The 18,725-nt window shown below is 45.5% G+C and overlaps 3 protein-coding genes and 3 non-coding genes across 16 annotated transcripts in view; 4 read left to right on the forward strand and 2 right to left on the reverse strand.

Moving 5' to 3' along the window:
- Nucleotides 1-1,424: 1,424 nt before the first annotated feature.
- Nucleotides 1,425-11,768, reverse strand: cep63 (centrosomal protein 63). 5 transcript variants are annotated; one of them, XM_020702891.3, is made up of 15 exons: nt 11,630-11,768; nt 8,110-8,256; nt 7,850-8,027; nt 7,664-7,759; nt 7,497-7,583; nt 7,318-7,431; nt 7,091-7,243; nt 5,530-5,654; nt 4,231-4,374; nt 3,694-3,796; nt 3,467-3,610; nt 3,226-3,312; nt 2,994-3,133; nt 2,600-2,930; nt 1,425-2,531 (listed from the first exon to the last, which is right to left on the reverse strand). In XM_020702891.3, the coding sequence occupies exons 2-15, from the start codon at nt 8,148-8,150 to the stop codon at nt 2,340-2,342; spliced, it is 1,935 nt and encodes a 644-aa protein (XP_020558550.1). In that variant the 5' UTR covers nt 8,151-8,256; nt 11,630-11,768; the 3' UTR covers nt 1,425-2,339. The 5 variants fall into 5 exon arrangements, with proteins under 5 accessions (XP_020558550.1, XP_078801633.1, XP_020558551.1 ...); XM_078945507.1 differs by lacking the exon at nt 11,630-11,768 and having other exon boundaries at nt 2,600-2,816; nt 5,530-5,651; nt 8,110-8,423; XM_020702892.3 differs by lacking the exon at nt 11,630-11,768 and having other exon boundaries at nt 5,530-5,651; nt 8,110-8,403.
- On the forward strand, nt 8,646-8,717 carry trnap-cgg (transfer RNA proline (anticodon CGG)). Its single transcript has one exon. It is a non-coding gene; the product is annotated as a tRNA-Pro (tRNA).
- trnap-ugg (transfer RNA proline (anticodon UGG)) lies at nt 8,974-9,045 on the forward strand. The gene has a single exon. It is a non-coding gene; the product is annotated as a tRNA-Pro (tRNA).
- A 71-nt stretch (nt 11,769-11,839) lies between the features above and the next one.
- On the forward strand, nt 11,840-15,240 carry LOC111947333 (uncharacterized). 2 transcript variants are annotated; one of them, XM_023953944.2, is made up of 4 exons: nt 11,840-12,392; nt 12,668-13,077; nt 13,487-13,591; nt 13,677-15,240. In XM_023953944.2, exons 2-4 carry the CDS (start codon nt 12,749-12,751, stop codon nt 13,714-13,716), a joined length of 474 nt encoding a protein of 157 aa, XP_023809712.1. In that variant the 5' UTR covers nt 11,840-12,392; nt 12,668-12,748; the 3' UTR covers nt 13,717-15,240. The 2 variants fall into 2 exon arrangements, with proteins under 2 accessions (XP_023809712.1, XP_078801636.1); XM_078945510.1 differs by lacking the exon at nt 11,840-12,392 and having other exon boundaries at nt 12,603-13,077.
- trnap-ugg (transfer RNA proline (anticodon UGG)) lies at nt 11,935-12,006 on the forward strand. The gene has a single exon. It is a non-coding gene; the product is annotated as a tRNA-Pro (tRNA).
- Nucleotides 15,241-15,963: 723 nt separating the features above from the next.
- The window catches only part of rab6ba (RAB6B, member RAS oncogene family a), a 46,284-nt gene continuing 43,522 nt past the window's right edge, over nt 15,964-18,725 (reverse strand). For 4 of the 6 annotated variants that reach the window (XM_004067599.5, XM_004067600.5, XM_011473668.4 and 1 more), the window contains one exon: nt 15,964-17,308. In XM_004067599.5, coding sequence (XP_004067647.1) covers nt 17,244-17,308 — 65 coding nt within the window. In that variant the 3' untranslated portion in view covers nt 15,964-17,243. The remainder of the gene's footprint in view (nt 17,309-18,725) is intronic. The other 2 variants (XR_002290104.3, XR_013655457.1) reach the window with 1 other exon arrangement.

Below are 18,725 nucleotides of genomic sequence, written 5' to 3' on the forward strand. Positions count from 1 at the left end.
ATTTTGGGTTTCAGACATCTTTTAATTAATAAAACCTTCACCGGGTCAAATTGACCCGGAACCATCATCTTTGTTCCTCACAGACGAACATAACAGGAGGGTTAAACCTGAATGTTGGGGGGGGGGGGGGGGGGTCAGAAATCATTAAACCACCACCTGAAAATTATTCACATGTTAGGTCACTGGTGGGAGGAGTCATGTGTCACCACCGCATCATCAAACAGCTGATACCTGCAACACAAAGAGGTGAAGAAGGAAGAGGAAGACATGCGTAACCCTTCTGCTATCCTAGGCACTTTAACGTTGGGAGTTGGGTCATCTAGACCCACTAGACAGAGCTCTGAACCTTTTTTCTTCAATGATTTGTGATCTTCACTGGTGTCCATGGATTACATGAAATCTTTCCACCTTTATCCACCTTAGTCATGGTAGGGAGAACACGTCAATGTGAGGGTGGGGTTATCTAAGATAACACAAGGGTTAACTGTCTCCACCAATCATTCTTGGAGGCTTAATCATACGTTAACAGTCTGACCAATCAGAAGTGGTTAAAGTCTTCACTTCCTTGTTCTGATTCTGCTCATAAAGTCTCTCAGTTCCAACAAAAATACCAGCTAAAGCTCGTCTTTAGCGGTGTAGCTTTCCACAGAATCCAGTGTCAGACCGTGGAACAAGTGAACAAAACAATGAAGCTCAGAGACGTTAGTCTGTCTGCGTTTGGCGGCTGTTTGCACTACATCTCCCATGATACATTGGGTTAAAGTGACAGCGTTTCAGCGCAGTGAGTCTTCCTTTGACGTCTTAAAACAACAAACACACATCAAACAATTTTTAAATCTTCTAACTTTTATTACATCTTTTAGAAAAAACAGCTGCAGCTTCCAGCTTTTTCTGCCACAATTATCACAGAAATGCATGTGAGATTGTGGAGGGACTGTAGATCAATACAGACTATGAGTTTCTCCTTTTTTTCTTTTTTCGATGCTGGTGTGCCGCAGGATTTTTGACATGGTTCGTGGCTCAAAAAAGGTTGAAGAAGACTGATTTAAAGGACCAAAGTCAACGCTGAAAAAAGCTGAAATAGCTGAAAATTTGAAGGACTTAAGCGGCAGAAAATGATATAAGATGCTTTAACCCTTGTGCTTTCCTACGGGGTTAAGAAGACCAATAACTGTTCTCCCTACCATGACAATGGTGGATAAAGGTTCAGCGCACTGTCTAGTGGGTCTAGATGACCCAACTCCCAATGTTAGAGTGCCTAGGATAGCACAAGGGATAAATGGAGTATGTGGGCGGTGAGGGGAGAGCTCCCTCTGCTGTTGGTTTGTATTAGAGCACAGGAGAAACTGAAGAAGAAAACTGGTTTGTTTCATTTCCCAACAGCATCCCATAATGTGCAGAAAAGGCTCAACATAAACACAGAATACATGAGAGGATTTTATTATCTGCTAAGAACAAGTGTTGTCAGAGTCTGGAGTCTTTATTGTTCACACCAACGACATTTTCCAATAAAAGCTCGTCATAAAGTCGTCTTTAAACCCAAACTTTCTTCAGCACTTTAGCTATTGAAAGCATTTCTGCAAAAACAGGAACATGATCTATAAAAACAGCATTTCTGGTGTCTGTGAGGCAGAACTGAGGTCTGGGTCTGTGAAGATCCTCTGACCCTGAAAGGGTGACGAAGATCTGATGGTGGACAAACATCTGCCATTTCCCTGAAGGAGTCCAGAGGCATAAAACCCTCCTTCTGCCCCGCCCATTACCCCCTCAGCGGGGCATCCAGGCAACAACTGCACCACATTCTCTGAGGGTGGACTGATCAACGTGCTGTTCATTAGAAACCCTTCCTCCAACATGCAGGATAAGGTTCATGTCAGTCCTGCACAGAAAAGCTGGGGGGCTTCAGTGGGGGGGGTAGCAACAGGAAGGATGGAGGCTCTCCTGAAAGCTCTGATCCATGCAGCATCCTGAGAGCTTTCAGAAGCTAAAGTTTGTTCTTTTCGTGAGCAAAATGCCAGAATCTGCCGTTTGGCTACACCATGTCTTCTCTAAGCCCTTAAAGACTACGAGAACAGTTCTTCAAATCACCATGGAAACCAGCGAACCACGAGGAGCATCCAGGTTCTTTAGATCACATTTAGAAGTTTCTTTTTCTGACAGAAACGTCATGGCTTGCACATTTCTTCCTCCTGAAGAGATGATGTGAGAATGAAATAAACTGAAGCGTTTATGTCATTTTGCTGTTCTGCAGTGAAGATGGCGTTCCTGAAAGCGTTCCCCAGGAGGCCCTCGTGTCGAGACATGATTTCCGCCTCTGTCAGAATGTTGCCCCCCTGTCATTAGACAGGGGTCCGCTCGCTGGACGTCTGCTCCCACTCCGGCCTGACGCCACGGTCCACGTACTTGGACACGGTTCTGTGGTTGATCTCCCTCATTCCCAGGATGTGGGCGTCCAGCCTCTGCAGCAGCTCCTTGGACCTGAAGCTCTCCTCCTCCAGGAAATGTGACAGTGTGCCGTGTGACGAAAGCTCCTGAGGGGCAAAAACCTGTGAGGATCCTAAAAACACCAGAGCTGGTTCAACATTCTGAGAAGTCTCACCTCTGAAGTAGGAGACAGAGTTCTTCTTTCTCTAGATGCTGAGCTTAGACAGTTTCCAGGACTTATGCTTTGCCTGTCTTCAACAAATTCACCAGGACTTGATGACGGGATTGAGATTCTTCTAGTCAGTCCAGCACTGGTGCTGCTGGAGGAGGAGGAGGAGGAGGAGGAGGAAGCAGGAGGCCTGTAGTCTTGGTCCTGGCTGCAGTGCTGCTCTCTGGGGGACATAGATAAAGCATGCAGCTCTTTAAAAAGCCTCTGGATCTCCCCCTCACGGTGAGTGGTGCATTCTGGGGCCTCGGCTCTCACGGCCTGCGTGTCTATCTGAAGCCTGGGAGAACAGGGTTTGTTAGTCTGGAGCTGTGAGTAGACATCATCGACGGCCATCTCCCACCTGGCAGGAGCAGCCAAGCACGTCTGCTCCGAGGCATGATGCCGAGGGTCCGTTTGTTCCGACTGTCCATCCTCCTCTTCAGGCCTGCCTCTGGAGGCCGTGTGCTTCTCCCCCAGTGAAGCTGCTGGGGCCTCTCCCCTCTGAGGATACAGAAGTGCACATTTACGACTGGATCACCGGAGACGCTCCAGAGACGCTGTCCTCTGCGTCGGGGACGCCTGAACCATGCGACCTTTGGTGAAGAAGGCTGCCGTCTCTGCAGCAGGTCACGAAGATGCTGGTTCTCCTTCTGCAGAGTCTCCAGCTGGGTCCAAGTCATCTGACAAACGGATATAGAAAATGTGAGGAGAAACCATCCAATGTCTGAGCAACCCAGACCCAGATCAAGAGAAATGCTTCATGCAAGAAGCAACTTCCTGCTCAGGAACAAACTGAGACGTCATTGCTGCACAGCAGTCAGAGGTCAAGCTCACTCTGAGCTCTGCTCGCTCCCCGCTCAGCGTGGCGATCCTCAGATCACGCTGGTGCAGCTCGCCGGTCATCTTTGCAACCTCCGCCCTCATCCCCTCAACCTCAGCGGCGTGGGTCTGCCTGGCCAGTTCAAGCTCCTCCCTCAGCTGCAGTGGACGACAGTGAGGTAAACAGGCATGACGGCCACAGATGAACAACAAACAGGTTTAGCTTGACTGAGACTTTGGACCTTTTTCATTTCAGCAACTGAAGAGTCAACCTGTGCTTTGAGGCCGGCCACTTCCTGCTCCGTCTCTGAGCGATCAGCTCTGCCTCTGCTCACAGCCTGCAGCCTGCAGGAACAACTCAGATGAATAATGTGAAGAAAACAGCAGCCAGACAACACGTGTCTGATTCCAGACGTCTGCTTCACTGTAAAGACGGTTTGTCAGCAGCTTTGTCCATGCTGGATGTCTGCGGTGCTGAGAGTGAACATCCAGAAGTCAGCAGCGTGGAGGTTTCCATGATGGGCTGCACAAAATCCTCATCTGCTCCAAAAGAATCTGACAGAAACCTCATTTCAACAGCTGGTTTAGCTGCTTCTAGAAAGAGCAAAAATCCACTGGTCTTGGTTTTCTCTCTAAACGGATAACTTCTTCCTGGATCCGGATGTAAAGAGGATTTCACCGGAACTTTTTCCTCATTTCCAGAAGTCTTTGTGTTTTTTGTAGAAACCATCTGCAGTCCAGGTGGACACGGTGGAGTCGGCAGTACTGGCAGCATTTACCTCTCTCTGGTGCGTTTAAGCTCCGCCTTGAGGTGAGCCTCGCAGGCCCGGGAACACTGCAGCTGGACTGCAGACTTCTCCAGATCTCCTCTGAGGTTTTCCACTCCAGCCAGGCCCTGAGCCGACAGGCAGTCCTCCAGAGAGCTGACACACAAAAGCCCAGCAACCGTTACCAACATGGAGCCGTTCTACCGAGTCAGACGACTGTTTCTAGAGAACGCTGTGCACACTTTGAAAAAGAAGTACAACATTTTGACATGTCTGTTTTAAATCCAACTTCTCTTTCATTTGAATATTACATCATTTAGAAGAATGTCAGGAAAACCCAGACGGCTCTGCAATGAGAACAATCACTGAGGAGCAGCTTTTCTTCTTTCCCTTCACTTCATTCATGTTCTGTAAACGTAGATCAGTGATCGTCTGTGATCGCCACCAACCTTCCTGTGGCAGCAGTGATGTCATCAGCACAAGACGAGGAGTTTATTAACAATACAAAACATTTAGGGTGTGTGGAGAAAACAGAACAACTCATGTTATACGCCAGCAAAAGTATCCAGATACAGAAAGAAAGTTTAGTTTTCTGATTCTGCTGACAGTTTTTTTTAACTCCCGATAGTCGGCTGCTAGTCAGCTGCTAGTCGGCTGCTAGTCAGCTGCTAGTCAGCTGCTAGTCAGCTGCTAGTCAGCTGCTAGTCAGCTGCTAGTCAGCTGCTAGTTAGCTGCTAGTTAGCTGCTAGTTAGCCTTCTTTCGCTGCTCATTTTGTTTTGTTCCATCCTTCTCTTTTTTTTCATAGATAAGTGGCATTCCTGCTGCTCCCTTCTGGGTCTGAAACGATCTGCGGTGCATTGTTTACTCGATCAGCTGTTGTTGCCTAGCAACGGCAAAATGTGTCTGGAGATCCCCGTTATTATGATCTGCTTTTTCTCTACAGAGCTATGGTTACAAGAGAATTTCCCCGTTCTGGGATCAGGAACATTCTAAAAAGTTCTTTTCCATTTTAGTCTCATAACTGAGTTTCAGAACACTTATCGATGTATCGATGTTTCGTGACTTCATGTTTACGCCTGTGACCCCGTGACCTACTTTTGACAGAAAAGTCGTATTCAAGCCAGACGTGTTAAACGTAAAACTAAATGTAATACGATTTTTTTGCAAAGTTGGGCACAACTTTGTCTTCATGCTTACGTTTCTTTTCTACAGTTATCTCATCCCATACAGTACACTTCCTAATGCTGGTGGAGAACGCCCCCTTGTGGTTGCCACTGGAAGTTACAGGCTGCAGACGGCAGTCAACTCACCGAATGACCTGATCTTTAGCTCGAAGCATTTGGTTGAGTTTAGCAGCTTCATTTTGAAGCCTCTGGTTCTCTCTTTGCACAAATGACTCCTGGATGTGGAGATCTTCCTGTTCCTCTGAGAGCTGCTTAAAAACAAAAAGAGCATTTGAACTTTCAGGAGCTGAAGTGCTCTGTTCTGAATCCAGACCAAACACAAAAGCAGAAAACGTGAGGAGTCCAGACTGCTTCTCCACTCCTCTGAGGGCAAACCGGACCACGTCTGCTGCCCCAGTATCAGCCCCTCATGACCTCAGCAACACTGCTGGATTGTATTGACTTGTTAGAGGTGATCAGCTGAGAACACACACTTTACCTCAAACCTTACTAACAGTGTAGGTGATGTGTAGTTTGGTCATCTGATTGATTTTCAGCAACAATGTATAACGGAGCTGCTTAAAATAAATGAAATGAAACTATTGGCCTGTAGAGCCAGAAATAAATATAGTCCAGACAGAGAAAAAACAGGTTCCTAATAACCCGTAGAGATGAAAAGGCCCCTCATTTGATGATCTGATGATTCATAAATGTGTAATTCATCAATATCAAGCCTGCTGGGGTTTTGTTTTCCGCATAAATAATCTCCCTGGTTCTCTTGACAGCATTTTCTTTAAAGTTAGAGCAGGTGTCTCAAGCCTGAGGCCCCGGAGCCACATGCTGCCCCATTGTCCCCCCATTATGGCTCTTAGAAGAAAAATGCTAATGATGTGAACAAAGAATGGATTTGTGGTTTTGGTTCATTTGTTTTGCTTTATTCCGTTGTTTTTCGTTTTTTTTTTACATTTTAAGATAACTGAGCAAAAAGATGAAAAGGGTTTAATTTACTGTCACTAGTTTATCGATTGAATAAACGTAAAGTTCATTTTCTAAACCTCTGCTGATCAACAGTTACTGTTTGCAGGCAAAGGGTTTAAGGTACATAAATGCATTTTCCTGTGTAGATTTTAAAGGAAAAAGTGGATTTTTCACCAATGTTGTCATGTTTATATGGATTTTAAAAGATTAAAAAAAAGACGACGGTGGACGGAATGATAGAAAATGACGTGTTTGATGTGGTTTTCTTGCATTTTATCTCCAGTTAATATGTTGCAGCAGAAGGATGTCATTAGACACAGGGTGCATTTTATTTTGAAAGGAACGTGTAATGTAAAGTAACTAAAAATGGTTGTATGTAGAAAAATTTAGGAGCGTTATTATTAAACTAAAGTTAATATTAATGACTCAAAAATATAAACAAAGTGCATTTTTCTGCACATTAAAGTGGGACTTTGTGGCTCTGTCTGTAAGAAACTGAACCAAAAGGCTCTTTCTGTGTTAAAGGCTGCAGACCAAACATTAAACATAGTTATGTTCTTATAGAACTGAAGAATAAAGAAACATTTTAGAATTTGACTATTGGATTACTAAACTGCCTGACATTGACCAGAGATTTTGATATTCTTCTGTTTGGTTCCACATTTAGCGTCTAGACACTTTCCATTGATGGACCTGAGGGACGTTTAGCTGGATGTGAGGAACCTCTGACCTGCTGCTCTCTCAGGGTCCACCCCGACGACTCAGGCTGTCCGACGGCGTCCGGAGTGCATGGGAGGGGGCCGGGCGGCGGTCTCCGCAGCTCAGCTTGCAGACGCTGCAGCTCCACACAGCACTGCCAGTGCTGCCGTGATGCCGGCTGGGCCTGCAGAGGAACAGATAGTTTGAACCGTGGCCCCGCCTCCCCCTTTAAAATCCACACGTCCATCCAGGTATTACCTTCATCTGAAGCAGCTCTTGGGCCAGGCTCCGGTTCAGGGCCTCCATCTCTGTCAGCTGGCTTTGATGCTGGTCCCGCTGCTGCTCCCGGTCCAGGGGGTGTTGAGGATTCTCCTGCAAGAACGGGAAGACTTCAGAGTCAGGACAAACCTACGCAGGGTTTTCCTGGAAGTGGTTACCTGTGAAAGATCTCTGGAAGCTCCGCCGCTCGTCTGCCTGAGCTGTTTACGCTGAAGTTTGTGGTAACTTCTCTTTAGTTTATCCAACTGGAAATGCAGGTGTCTCAAAATGTTATGTGGAAAACAATTGTAACGTCAGGAGAAGTTTAGACTGTGAGGGGCCTCACCTCCTCACTGACTTTCTGCAGCTGCTGCTCATATTTAGAGACTACATCTTGGGGGCAAACCTGAACGTCTTCCAGCTGTTTGTGGAGTAATCCGATCTGAAAGGATCAGAAACATCTTCCAGGCTCATCCGTCCAGTTGCTGTGTCAAATGTGCTAACATGTCGTGTCAACATCAGTCTGCTTCACCTCCAGTTCTCTGCGTTCAATGGTGGCCCTGGAGGCGAGGAGCTCCTCCTCTGTGCTCTTCAGCCGCATGTCCAAAGCCCGGACCTCCGCCTCCCACTCCCTCTTCTGATGGCTGATCATGAGGTCGATCTGCCTCATCAACTCCTGCAGCTCTGGCTCACATGCAGACAGCACGGAGCTGGGAGGCAGGAGCAGAAAACACCGTAAAGATAAAAACTTTTAGCTCGGATCGTCACGTGGTGTCGCGATATCCCTCTTACTTTAGATCGCGATTGTTCGTGGATTCCAGCGGAGCCTCCATGAGTTGGTTTTACGGTTTTTTCAGTCTTGAACTTCACTTTGGCAGTGTAAAACGGCTAAATGGTTGGAAAAAAGTCCTAACAGCTCAGCCTGCTTCAGTTCATGTCCTTGAAAAAAAAGAAGAAAAAACGTCAGTGTTTTTAAATGTTTTTAACAAGAGTTTATAGCTTAAAAAAAGACTAAGTCGTAGCGGCTCTCGGACAATGATAACATTAACCGCTACTATGACTACAAAACACTTCCTGAAATAAGGCGGTAACCCCGCCCATCCTCCACGACATCATTACGTTGGACGTTATTTATGGGCTTGTTTTTTTTAAAGGCCAAAAGCGCAGTGTAATGTAGGCCCACCGATTAGAGTTGTAATAAGTAAAACAGATAGGTGCACATCATGATAGAGGCAGCAATTATACAAACCTATTAAAGAACAAGGCCCGTATACCCAGTACACAACTATACTAGATAAGTACATTTGTGGAGGGGAACGTAGGCACGTGGCTCGTTGGTCTAGGGGTATGATTCTCGCTTCGGGTGCGAGAGGTCCCGGGTTCAAATCCCGGACGAGCCCTTATTTTGGTTTCGAATTACTTTTGGTTTACAGGCTCAAAGCACACAAAGTGGGTGCCTCGTCGAATGCCATATGCTTAGAAAAGGTTATTTAAATCACAATCGTCTTGGTGATGTAAATGCCTGAAGTTACGGCATATTTTCTTAGCGATGTCATTGAGAGTAATAATAGTACAATTCAATTTCACAAAGTAGAATACATAGCCTGCAGGTGATAGTTTAAAGAATAAGTCAGAATTTCTATCTCCGTTTAACGTGGCTCGTTGGTCTAGGGGTATGATTCTCGCTTTGGGTGCGAGAGGTCCCGGGTTCAAATCCCGGACGAGCCCTCCTTTTTTGGCTTGGAAAATCATTTTTGTTTATTATCTCTAAGCACACAAAATGATGACTACACCCTTACTTTGACGTGTTCTCCCTACCATGACAAAGGTGGAAAGATTTCATGTAATCCATGGACACCACTGAAGATCACAAATCATTCAAGAAAAAAGGTTCAGAGCACTCTCTAGTGGGTCTAGATGACCCAACTCCCAGGATAGCAAAAGGGTTAAAACTAATCTGGTCTGTTGATCTGCTAAGAGAGTTTCGGGATGCGCCTTCACTGTAGATCAGCAGGGTTTGCAGAGCTTGGTGTCGATGGATGCTGCGTGACCAAAGATTATCCATAAGTTGATTCTGCAGTACAGACATCTAGTCTGGTCAAAGAGAAATACACAAGAAATCCTTTTTTATTATAAAGATTTGGTTTTAAGTTTCTATGAGGCTTAAAAAGATGATTTTACTTGGATATGATAAGAACAAAATACTTAAATTCAACTTTTACTGAATTCAAATAAGAGTATGGTAAACATTGTTAAAATTAATTTCTGCAAAAAATAAGTCACATGATAAAATTAACATTTAACACTAATGTAGTCTGATTAATAAAACAATTTAAAAATAGTTTATAGTTATTATATAACAATTTTTTTACATTCTCAAAAGAGGGTAGGTACTTGTACACAGTTATATTTAGTATAAAAACTTATGAGAAGTAAATAAACAAAAAAAAGTATTTTTATTAACCATTTTGGGGTACTCTACAAACCCACAAAGTTACTACAGTTATTATATATTTTACAACCTGTAAGGAAGTTATAAAATATGTCCGTTAAACTAGCTAAAGCTATTGTGTAATTCTTGAGAACTTCATCTTGTAGAATTTTGTTTTATTTTTTGAGAGATTGAATACATACGGAGCCTGTTACCGCCCTAACCCCTAACTTTTAAAAAAAACTATACAGTGCAGCATTATATAATGCCTTGAATTTTAAAAGCTATTCAGACACCGTGCTATCCTAGGCACTTTAACATTGGGAGTTGGGTCATCTAGACCCACTAGACCAGTTCTTCTCAAATAGTGGGGCTAGGCGGCGCGAAGCGATGTCAGGGGGGGGCGCGCGGTGATGGTGGTTTATGCACAGGTAATACGGGCAATCGTCCGGTGCGCAAATTTAACATGGGGGCGGTGGTGACAGCGGCTCAGTGCTTGGAAAAATATCTGGTCCACTATTCGGTTCCTGTTGTCTGTTATATCACAGAGTTTGTAACAGCCTGAAACCTTTGAATTCCCGTCCCTGCAGCTGCTCCTATCTCGTGTCACACGGGGCTGCATGAGTGAGAACGAAAGGGGAGGGGTGGGGTGTGACTTTGTGATGATTATTTATAAGTCCACTGTCTTCTGAAGATAAACACAAAACATTTTAAAAACATTTAAATACATTTTTCTGCAAAAATTACAGACGCAATGCATTGTTGTCTATATTTCCCGATCTAATGAGCGTCGAGGCACACCGGTTTTTCGCAGAGACATCTGGGAAATTTCTGCGGGGCACTCAATTTGGGAATTGTAGGTTCAGACAGCACTTCAAAATGGTAAGATGCACTATATAACGGTTAGGGTGGGATTTCGGACATAGGCTCTGTCAAAAACCAGTGTGCTCACTACGTAAATCGGTACCATAGACCACAATGCATTGCGTCAAAGCAATTTTTACCCCAAATAAAGTATATTTTAAACAAACCATCAAAGTTTTTATCTTCAGAACACAGTGGATTCATAAATACGATGGAGTTTTCAGTTTACAAAAAAAAAAAATTAAAATTACGATTTTTAATTCGTAAATTTCAGAGAAAGAAAGTCATAACTGTTAAATTACGAGATTTTAAGACGTTATGAGATTTTATCTCGTTAATTTATGAGTTTTATCTCATAAATTCACAACTTAAAATCTCGTAAATTTTTGAGTTTTTTTCTCGTAAATCTACAAGAAAAAGTCATAGTAAAAAACAAGTAAAAACACATAAGTTTTCTGTTTATCGGAGCCTAGCTTGAAGACGAAATATGTGGAGACTTTTGTGAAGCTTTATTTCCAGATAAGTTTCAAAAACAAACAAATTTTGAGCCTTTTGACGACTTAAAATCACATTTTTGTTAGTGTAGCCAGCCTTCCAGGGTTCGGTGTCGGTAAAGCGGAGTTAACTAAGGAGCTCAGAGACTCGTTTGGGTGTAGAGGACCGCTACTTTATTTTCCTTTTCAATCACAAACCCAGAAGTCCATTTGTCACCTTACGTCATGAACCTGTCATGCGCAGAACACCAATGTTTAAACGAAATGTCCCGTTTCAACATAAAACAACAAAGATGAATGAAAATAGTCTGTTAAATTAGCATAAGCATGTTGAAAATGCCAAAAAAGTGCACACAGACCTCTAAACATCCTCCGTGTCTTCAATGCATTGTAATGAAATATACACAGACAGAAATGTGAAAGTATCTGCTGTAAATCCAAGAATGACTTATCAGATGAATTATTATTTCGTGGGAACATTTTTTTTTTTTACCCATGTCAGGTCACGGGCTCCGTACAGTACCTGTTGTGTCTCAGCCGGACTATAAGGACTCCATGCCTGGATCACTACTCCTCTCTGAGTCAGTCACGCGACACGTTACTTACTACGCGACAGGACATTCGCCGACGCGGCTGGAATGATCTACGGCTAAGACTCGTCCAAATTCACAGCCGTTAACATCCAGACAACCCGCGCGACGAATGACCCGGCCAACGTCGACCGTGAAGGCCGCGGCCACTGAAAGACGCAGCCCCCGAATTCGGACACACCCTCCATTTTCATCTCAATACAGATTATATTTACATATTTTGACTAAGTGTAAGCGTGGCTCGTTGGTCTAGGGGTATGATTCTCGCTTTGGGTGCGAGAGGTCCCGGGTTCAAATCCCGGACGAGCCCAAAGGTTTTTATTGTCCACTGCCCAAAGCTTTTTATTTTCCACTAAGAAAAACATTTTTATCCAAGTGGTTGGAGTGGATATTTTTTATTTTATTTATTTATTTATTTTTTTAACTTTTTACCATTTCTAAGTTAGTCATCTCCTTCGACCAGCCCTCCACCGGCCTAACAGCAAACACAGGAACAAAGACGGAGGCTTGGCTCAGCTTCCCCAGCTGTTGTTGGGCGAGTCCTGGGCGGTGACAGACGTCTCTGTTCCGCCCCCAGCCGCGGCGGACTCTCAACAGGCGGCAGACGCGACAGTTCATTTACAGTTCTTGACTGCAGGCAGACTGAGCCACTTGGAAAAACCTGATCTGAACGAGAACTAGAAGCATTTCACTCAAGTAAGTATAACATTTGATTTATTTGAACATGACTCCTCTTCTTCTGTCAGTGGTAAACTTCTTTTTATACTGTAACTTTTTACTATTAAAAGGACATGTTATTATCCAAGAAAATAATGAGTTTTCTTATCTTGATGTGAAATGGTTGCATTCACAAGAATTAAAATATCAAAAATTCCTCTAATTCATTTTTTCTCCTTAGAGTAGAAATAAATACAGCTGTCATTCCTGGGTAAAGTTTGACCAAAGGACAATCTTTTCATGTTTCTTCCCAGCCGGGCCCGTGGGACCGTCTGGGACCTTCTGCAGCTCCTCTGTGGCTCTCAGCAGGAACATCGCCGTCGTCCATCTGGACCATGGTTCTGTGTGAGGACAGCGACTGCACCGTCTGCTTCTTCCCTTACTCCCGCATGGACAGGATCCCCCGGGTGCTTCACTGCAGACATACCTTCTGTGAACTGTGTCTGGAGGCCATGCAGCAGGTCAGGAGCAGCTACCTGGCGCTGGCCTGCCCGCTGTGCCGCAGGGTCACCTGCATTGACCGAGGCCTCAGCCTGCAGGAAGCTCTGTGGGTGGACAGCAGGCAGTGGGAGCAGATCGCAGAGGCAGGAGAGGAGGACGACACACTCAAACTGGAAGGAGAGGAGCTGGAGACCAAGCAGCGCCTCTCATTACAGATGGAATGGTGAGTTCTGCAGGGGAACAGCACGTCCAACACACAGGTCAGCTTTTTAGTGATGCTGTGCCTCCGCTCTGCTGACAGTGGATGACATCATCAAAGATAAATACTGGCGCTTTTCTTCCAAAACACCATATAGAAAAATTGATTTCCTCTTTCTAGTATTGTTGTGTGTTGACTCTGTTCATAGAAGGTGAGATCATCCAAGGTAAATACTGGTGCTTTTTTCCCCCAAAGCACCGTAAACTGACTGTGAAGAGGAAGCTGAGCTTCCTCTGCAGGCCTGGGTTTAAAATTCCAGCCATGCCAGCGCCTTTTGCACGTCAGTGACAGCCTCACACTTGTCCTCAAAGCTCCCCGTTAACATCCCAGTTCTGCATTTCATTCAAATCTCTGACTCTGTCTTCCTCTCCAGTGTTTCTCCCAGGCTGAGGAGGAAGAAGCTCCGGCTGCCCACGTTTTTCAGGAAGTTCAGCTTAACGAAGCGGCATCAGGAAAGCATCGTTCCCGGCAGCAATGTGTAAGCTCTCACGCACAGGCCTACACGCAGGAGAACAGGATCGGCTGTCAGACTGCACTAACTTTTTCTCTGTTTTACTTTGAAGGGAAATGAAGTCATGGCGCCGACTCTCTGCTGATTTTTAGGACGGGCGAACCAGGTTTCTCCAGAGAAAAAGAAGTCCGTTGACGGACTGAGAATACATCTGTGCTCCTGTCAAGACCTGGCTTTGTCTTCAGGTGAAGGGTCTCTGTGTCCCCGTTAGTTCTCCCAGCTGGTGCTGTGGGATTGAGTTCAGTTGTCCCAGAGGGGCCGACACCCCAACGGAGACCCCCTCAGAACAGATGGCCACGGCCCAACACTCATATGATTTCCTTTATTTATGTGCAGATCTATAAGGACTTTTTTTTATTGCATTCATTTTCACTTCTCGACTGTCGTCTGACAGAATCCTGAACTGAAAGCAGAGACACTCGCCCGCTTGTTGCTGTGCATCAACGCCAAGTGTTTTCCTGCTGAAATAAAAAAGTGAAGCCAGCATTTCTACTATGATCATGCGAATATTACTTCTGTGGGCACAAAAACCTGCCACAAAAGACTCACCCACCCGTGAAAGTGGATTATAATCTCCATTCACGCAGCATCTGTCTGCATGTTTGATGACGTCACAGAACTGGATCATCACTTTCATGCAGACGTGACAAAGAAGACGAGACTCTCCAGGGAGAAGAAGGCGGAGTTTAGTGAAAGCAAACAGCATAATCCCGTTAGCTGACGGTTGGCGTTTGCTGGTGGCTGACCTGCAGGCTGAAAACATGAAGCAGCAGTTGATTTTGTCCCAGTTTTGCAATGCGTCTGCAGGCGGATCAGTGGGATCACGGAGCTGGAAGAACCTCCCTGCATGACTCAGCAGCGGTGCGGGATGTCTGTCACCTGCTTATGTATGAAGGGGTTGCTGGGATGGAAAACAACACACACCGACAACAACCTGCATGGGTGTGCGGGCAGGGAACTGTAAACACACACAGTACGGCTGAGATAGGAAAGAACAACACTCAAGTCACTGGAAGTCCTTCAAACAGAGAAGGACGTGAAAACGTAATCAGACAATAGAGACGTGATCAGCTGATGTGCGTCCTGTCTTCTAATCTGTTATCAGTCCATCTATGTAGTCAGAAGTATCTGCTCCTTTCAGTCCATCTGCATCTTCTTGAGTCGTTTGTCAGAGCGCTGTGGGTTTGCTTTCATGAACACAGCAGAACCACATCTGCCTTTAGCTTCCATGAGGCACGGCTGAATTAGTGCAGGAGTGCTGCTCCTTGCAGTCCTTCAGTGTGTGGATGAGCCAGAGGTCAGAGGTCAGCGCTCCATCTGCTCTGAAAGCTTCACCAGAAGCCACAAAGCATCTGCAACCTCATTTATGCTGAAATGAAAGCGGCAGATTAAATCGCCAAAGAAAATGGGTTAAATCTAGGTCCATGAACAGAACAAAGAACCACGACGCAAAGGGACTGACGGCTGCAGCCTGGAGACGCCGTCTCAGCTCCAATTGAGATGCAGCCGCTCCAAAAAGCAGATTTCTTTCCATTTGGCTTTATTTTTTGTAGAATTTTTAACTGTATTGTTTTCTCCAGACACAAACAGAAAATAAACCTTTTTTTTTTATTTTACCCCCACCTTTGTAACCCTTGTGCTATCCTAGGCGCTTTAACATTGGGAGTTGGGTCATCTAGACCCACTAGACAGTGCTCTGAACCTTTTTTCTTCAATGATTTGTCATCTTCACTGGTGTCCATGGATTACATGAAATATTTCCACCTTTATCATGGTAGGGAGAACACGTCAAAGGGGGGGGGTCATCTGGACCCCATAGGATAGCACAAGGGCCAAAGCAGTGTGTTCGGTAAGAACACAGTTTCCACAAAAGTGTTCCTGTGCGGCTGATGGAGGTTTGGCAACAATCCAGCTTCAGTTGAAGTGGAGACCGTCTTTCAGAGAGAGCGGCTCATTCCCAACACAGTAGCCGCTTCATTTCATCCCAAAAAGCCTCCTTTTAGAGCTTTGCTCTGTACGACACGTTTCAATGACGTAGACAAAATGAATTCAGAAAACAGAGAAATGATGTGAGTGTAATTGAAAACAGACTTCAGAGTTTATTCCCTCAAAACTGTCTTTCACCTCATCAGTGAATGAAAACTGTTTCCGTCAAAACAAACCCCTGAAATATTCTTGACCAATCTGATCCTGTTCAGCTGCGTCCTCATTGGTCAGCCTCCAGCGGTTCTCCACCCACAGAAAGTTACCTGGACGTTTGGTGGAGCATTCCAGCCGTTCTGTCGGCGGTCTTCAGCAGCCGTCCGGCAGACGTTGTCAGAGAAAAGATCCACACAGGCTTTGCTAACAGGACATCTTTATTCATCCTTTTGGAGACATGCTGGATCTCTGTACATTTGCAATGGAGGCCTGGCCCGGAGAGGGAGCTGTGGCAGAACACCTCCGCCCTGCCTCCGCCTGTACGGACACTGGTGAAATCACTTGGTCCACTCCCAGGGAATGTTGAGATGGAGCGTCGGGACACACAGCTGGACTCTGCCGCGCCTCAGCGCGTAAGCAGGAATGTTTCTGGATCTCTCCTCACGAGGCTGGAGTCGTGCCGCTCAGCAGGTCCGATCACAGCCTCCCTCTTCATGTCACCGTCCCGTCTCCTTTGTTGTTGGGCTCATCGTGTTGGTTAGGAGGTTTACCGGTCCTCGCTACAGTGGGACCTACAAAAGCAGGCCAGACCCTCTGGAGCTGGCGTGACCTTCTCTGGACACGCTTTCTCCACAGACGAATCATGAAAAGTGCGGCACACGTTTCAGGTCAAAGACAGACCAACGTAGGGTTCAGCTGGAAACTCCCAACCGTGCAGGAACCCTCAGCAGAGAAACCAAAACTCTGCAGAGGTTTCCAACAACCGCCAGCTTCTAACCTCGCCAGAACCAGAAAGGTCAACATGTCCAAACCAGTCCTCTGTCACGGGGGGGTGGGGGACGGCGTCCAGCTGCTCCTCCAAACCATGACAAACACAAACTGCAGGAAGCTGAAACGTGCTGCACAGAGCACACACTTACAACAAACACACAACAAGAAGAGCCTCTGCAGAAAACAAAAGCCGTTTTTAACCGAACCAAACAATCAGGTCACTGTGTGATGGTCCCTCACAGGCTGTGTGTGCACAACTCCACATGTTCAGCAACATCTGCAGCACAGACGGCAGCTGGGCCCCCAGCAGGAGGCGCTGCCATGGAGGTGGAGGAGACAGAGGGAGGGGCCACAGCAGTGGCATCCCTCCTCCTCCTCCTTTTCCCAGAGGGAAATGCGTTTGGGAATGACTTCTCTGAGAATTACAAGAAAAATCAAAGTGAAGCACATTTCCTACACTACCGTGTGTATTTACACAGAATCTTCCCTTGATTTTTAACAAGTTTTTCTGATTCTTCTGAACTGACATTATTTGACAGTTTCTTTCACAAAGTAGATCAAATGTCACATGTTACTTTTCCAGCCATTGACCAGTGATCCGGTGAAGAGGCTAGAACCTCAGCGTGCAAAAGTCAAACGCAGGTTAAACGATGGGGGGGCAACACAACAAGCAGGCGGTGTAAACGGCTTTCCAGGTGCTGGCTGCACCTTAACAGGAGCAGCTGCCTTCAGTGGTCTGCGGCTCCTGAGGTTTGTCCAACTTGATGTCGATCACTGAAGACCACGTTAAGGAAGATGCTCACATATGAAACCACAAAGCTTAAAAAAAGGCTCAACTCCATTTTCTGCTAAACTATTGTTTGTTTTCCTCTGAAAAAACAGTGACTGAGCTAGAAACTGGCTGTAGTTCCCCTTCACCACCACCAGATGGGGCTGTTTCTTCTCCACTCAGTTTATGGACAAGCAGAGAACAGAGGTGACCCTTCAGGTTGTTTTTTTTGACTTAATAGCAAAAACAGAAAAATATACTATTTAATTACATACAGTCATTAGTTATAGACATTTTTAACAATTACAATCATTTATTTATACATTATTATTATTTTAAACCTACAGTAAATGATGTCAGAACCTCTGTTGGTCAAATTACGTTCTGATGGTGCTTCATGATGAAATACTATAAATGATTCAGTATAACATTGCATTTGATGCTAAACTGTTTTGTCCAGCATCTACATCCTAAGAAAATCTGCTGGAATGAATCTGCGATTGAAACAAACCACATTTGTTTCTTCCTGACTTTAGAGGATAGTGTTACTTAAAGACAAATACATGAAATAAAAGCATAATCAAGCCATATTTATATTTATGCATGAAGCTAACGATGAATGATGCACTTTGCATGGAACCTAATGGGAAGGAGGAAGATGATGGTCGGTTATAAGCTGAGGAAAAGGAACCAGAGTGAGAAAAGGTTCTGCAGTGTCAGAGCAAAGGCGGCTGCTGTGCTGAGCTGCGTATCTGCAGGAGTTTTTCCCCTGTGGATCCTCAGGGCGACGGCTTTTAATCCCACACTGTTAGGACGACAATCGAGCAGCACATCCAGAGTGAGATGAGATCGTTCAGGGGTTTCTGCTGAGCTTCACCTGTTCACCACCATCTCATTTCAACATCACCACTAAATGCAGCAAAGACTGGACCCGTCTGATGGAGACCAGCTCCCATCTGGAACCTGAAGGCGGGTGTCAGCTGCTAAAACCCGTCAGAGCCCAACGTCTGCCTCCTATGATGACGAGTGTGGAGGCGGAGCCTGGCTCGGCAGACCGCGAGCGACTGCTGGACTCGAACACAAACAGATGCTAAACTCAGGGAGGCTGGAGGAGGATGCTGGTACAGCAGAGCCCAGTTTGACTGAAGCTTTTAGACAGAGTGAGAACAAAAAAAACACGCAGCATTAGCTTACTGGAGAGTGACAGAGAGAGATATTTGAACACTGAGAAAGAAAAAAGCCTGACGCATGACAGAGGGAGACAGAGGAACATCAACGTTTCCACGGTTCTGAAGGAGCAGCAGGTGGAGGGCTGCGGCCATCTATCATGGATCAACACCAGATCCAATCAGCAGCCTCAGAGAACGCAGGTTCTCCTCGCTGGCCGCTTGTGAAGGGGTCACGAAGCCCGCTGTATGCTGT

Source organism: Oryzias latipes, chromosome 4 (genome assembly GCF_053564925.1).
Source record: "Oryzias latipes strain Hd-rR chromosome 4, Olatipes_Hd-rR_3.1".
NCBI classification, from domain to species: Eukaryota; Metazoa; Chordata; class Actinopteri; order Beloniformes; family Adrianichthyidae; genus Oryzias; species Oryzias latipes.

Bases quoted from the DNA above. Each gene is read 5' to 3' on its own strand.
- cep63 (XM_020702891.3), bottom strand. From the start codon at position 8,150: ATGGAGGCTCCGCTGGAATCCACGAACAATCGCGATCTAAA. The intron at 5,655-7,090 runs GTCAGAGGTTCC...TTTGTTTTTAAG, and splicing joins GGACCCTGAGAGAGCAGCAG to CAGCTCTCAGAGGAACAGGA. The intron at 3,611-3,693 runs GTCCAAAGTCTC...CGTCCACTGCAG, and splicing joins CAGTTGCTGAAATGAAAAAG to CTGAGGGAGGAGCTTGAACT.
- LOC111947333 (XM_023953944.2), top strand. From the start codon at position 12,749: ATGGTTCTGTGTGAGGACAGCGACTGCACCGTCTGCTTCTTCCCTTAC. The intron at 13,078-13,486 runs GTGAGTTCTGCA...CTTCCTCTCCAG, and splicing joins CTCTCATTACAGATGGAATG to TGTTTCTCCCAGGCTGAGGA. The intron at 13,592-13,676 runs GTAAGCTCTCAC...TTTACTTTGAAG, and splicing joins ATCGTTCCCGGCAGCAATGT to GGAAATGAAGTCATGGCGCC.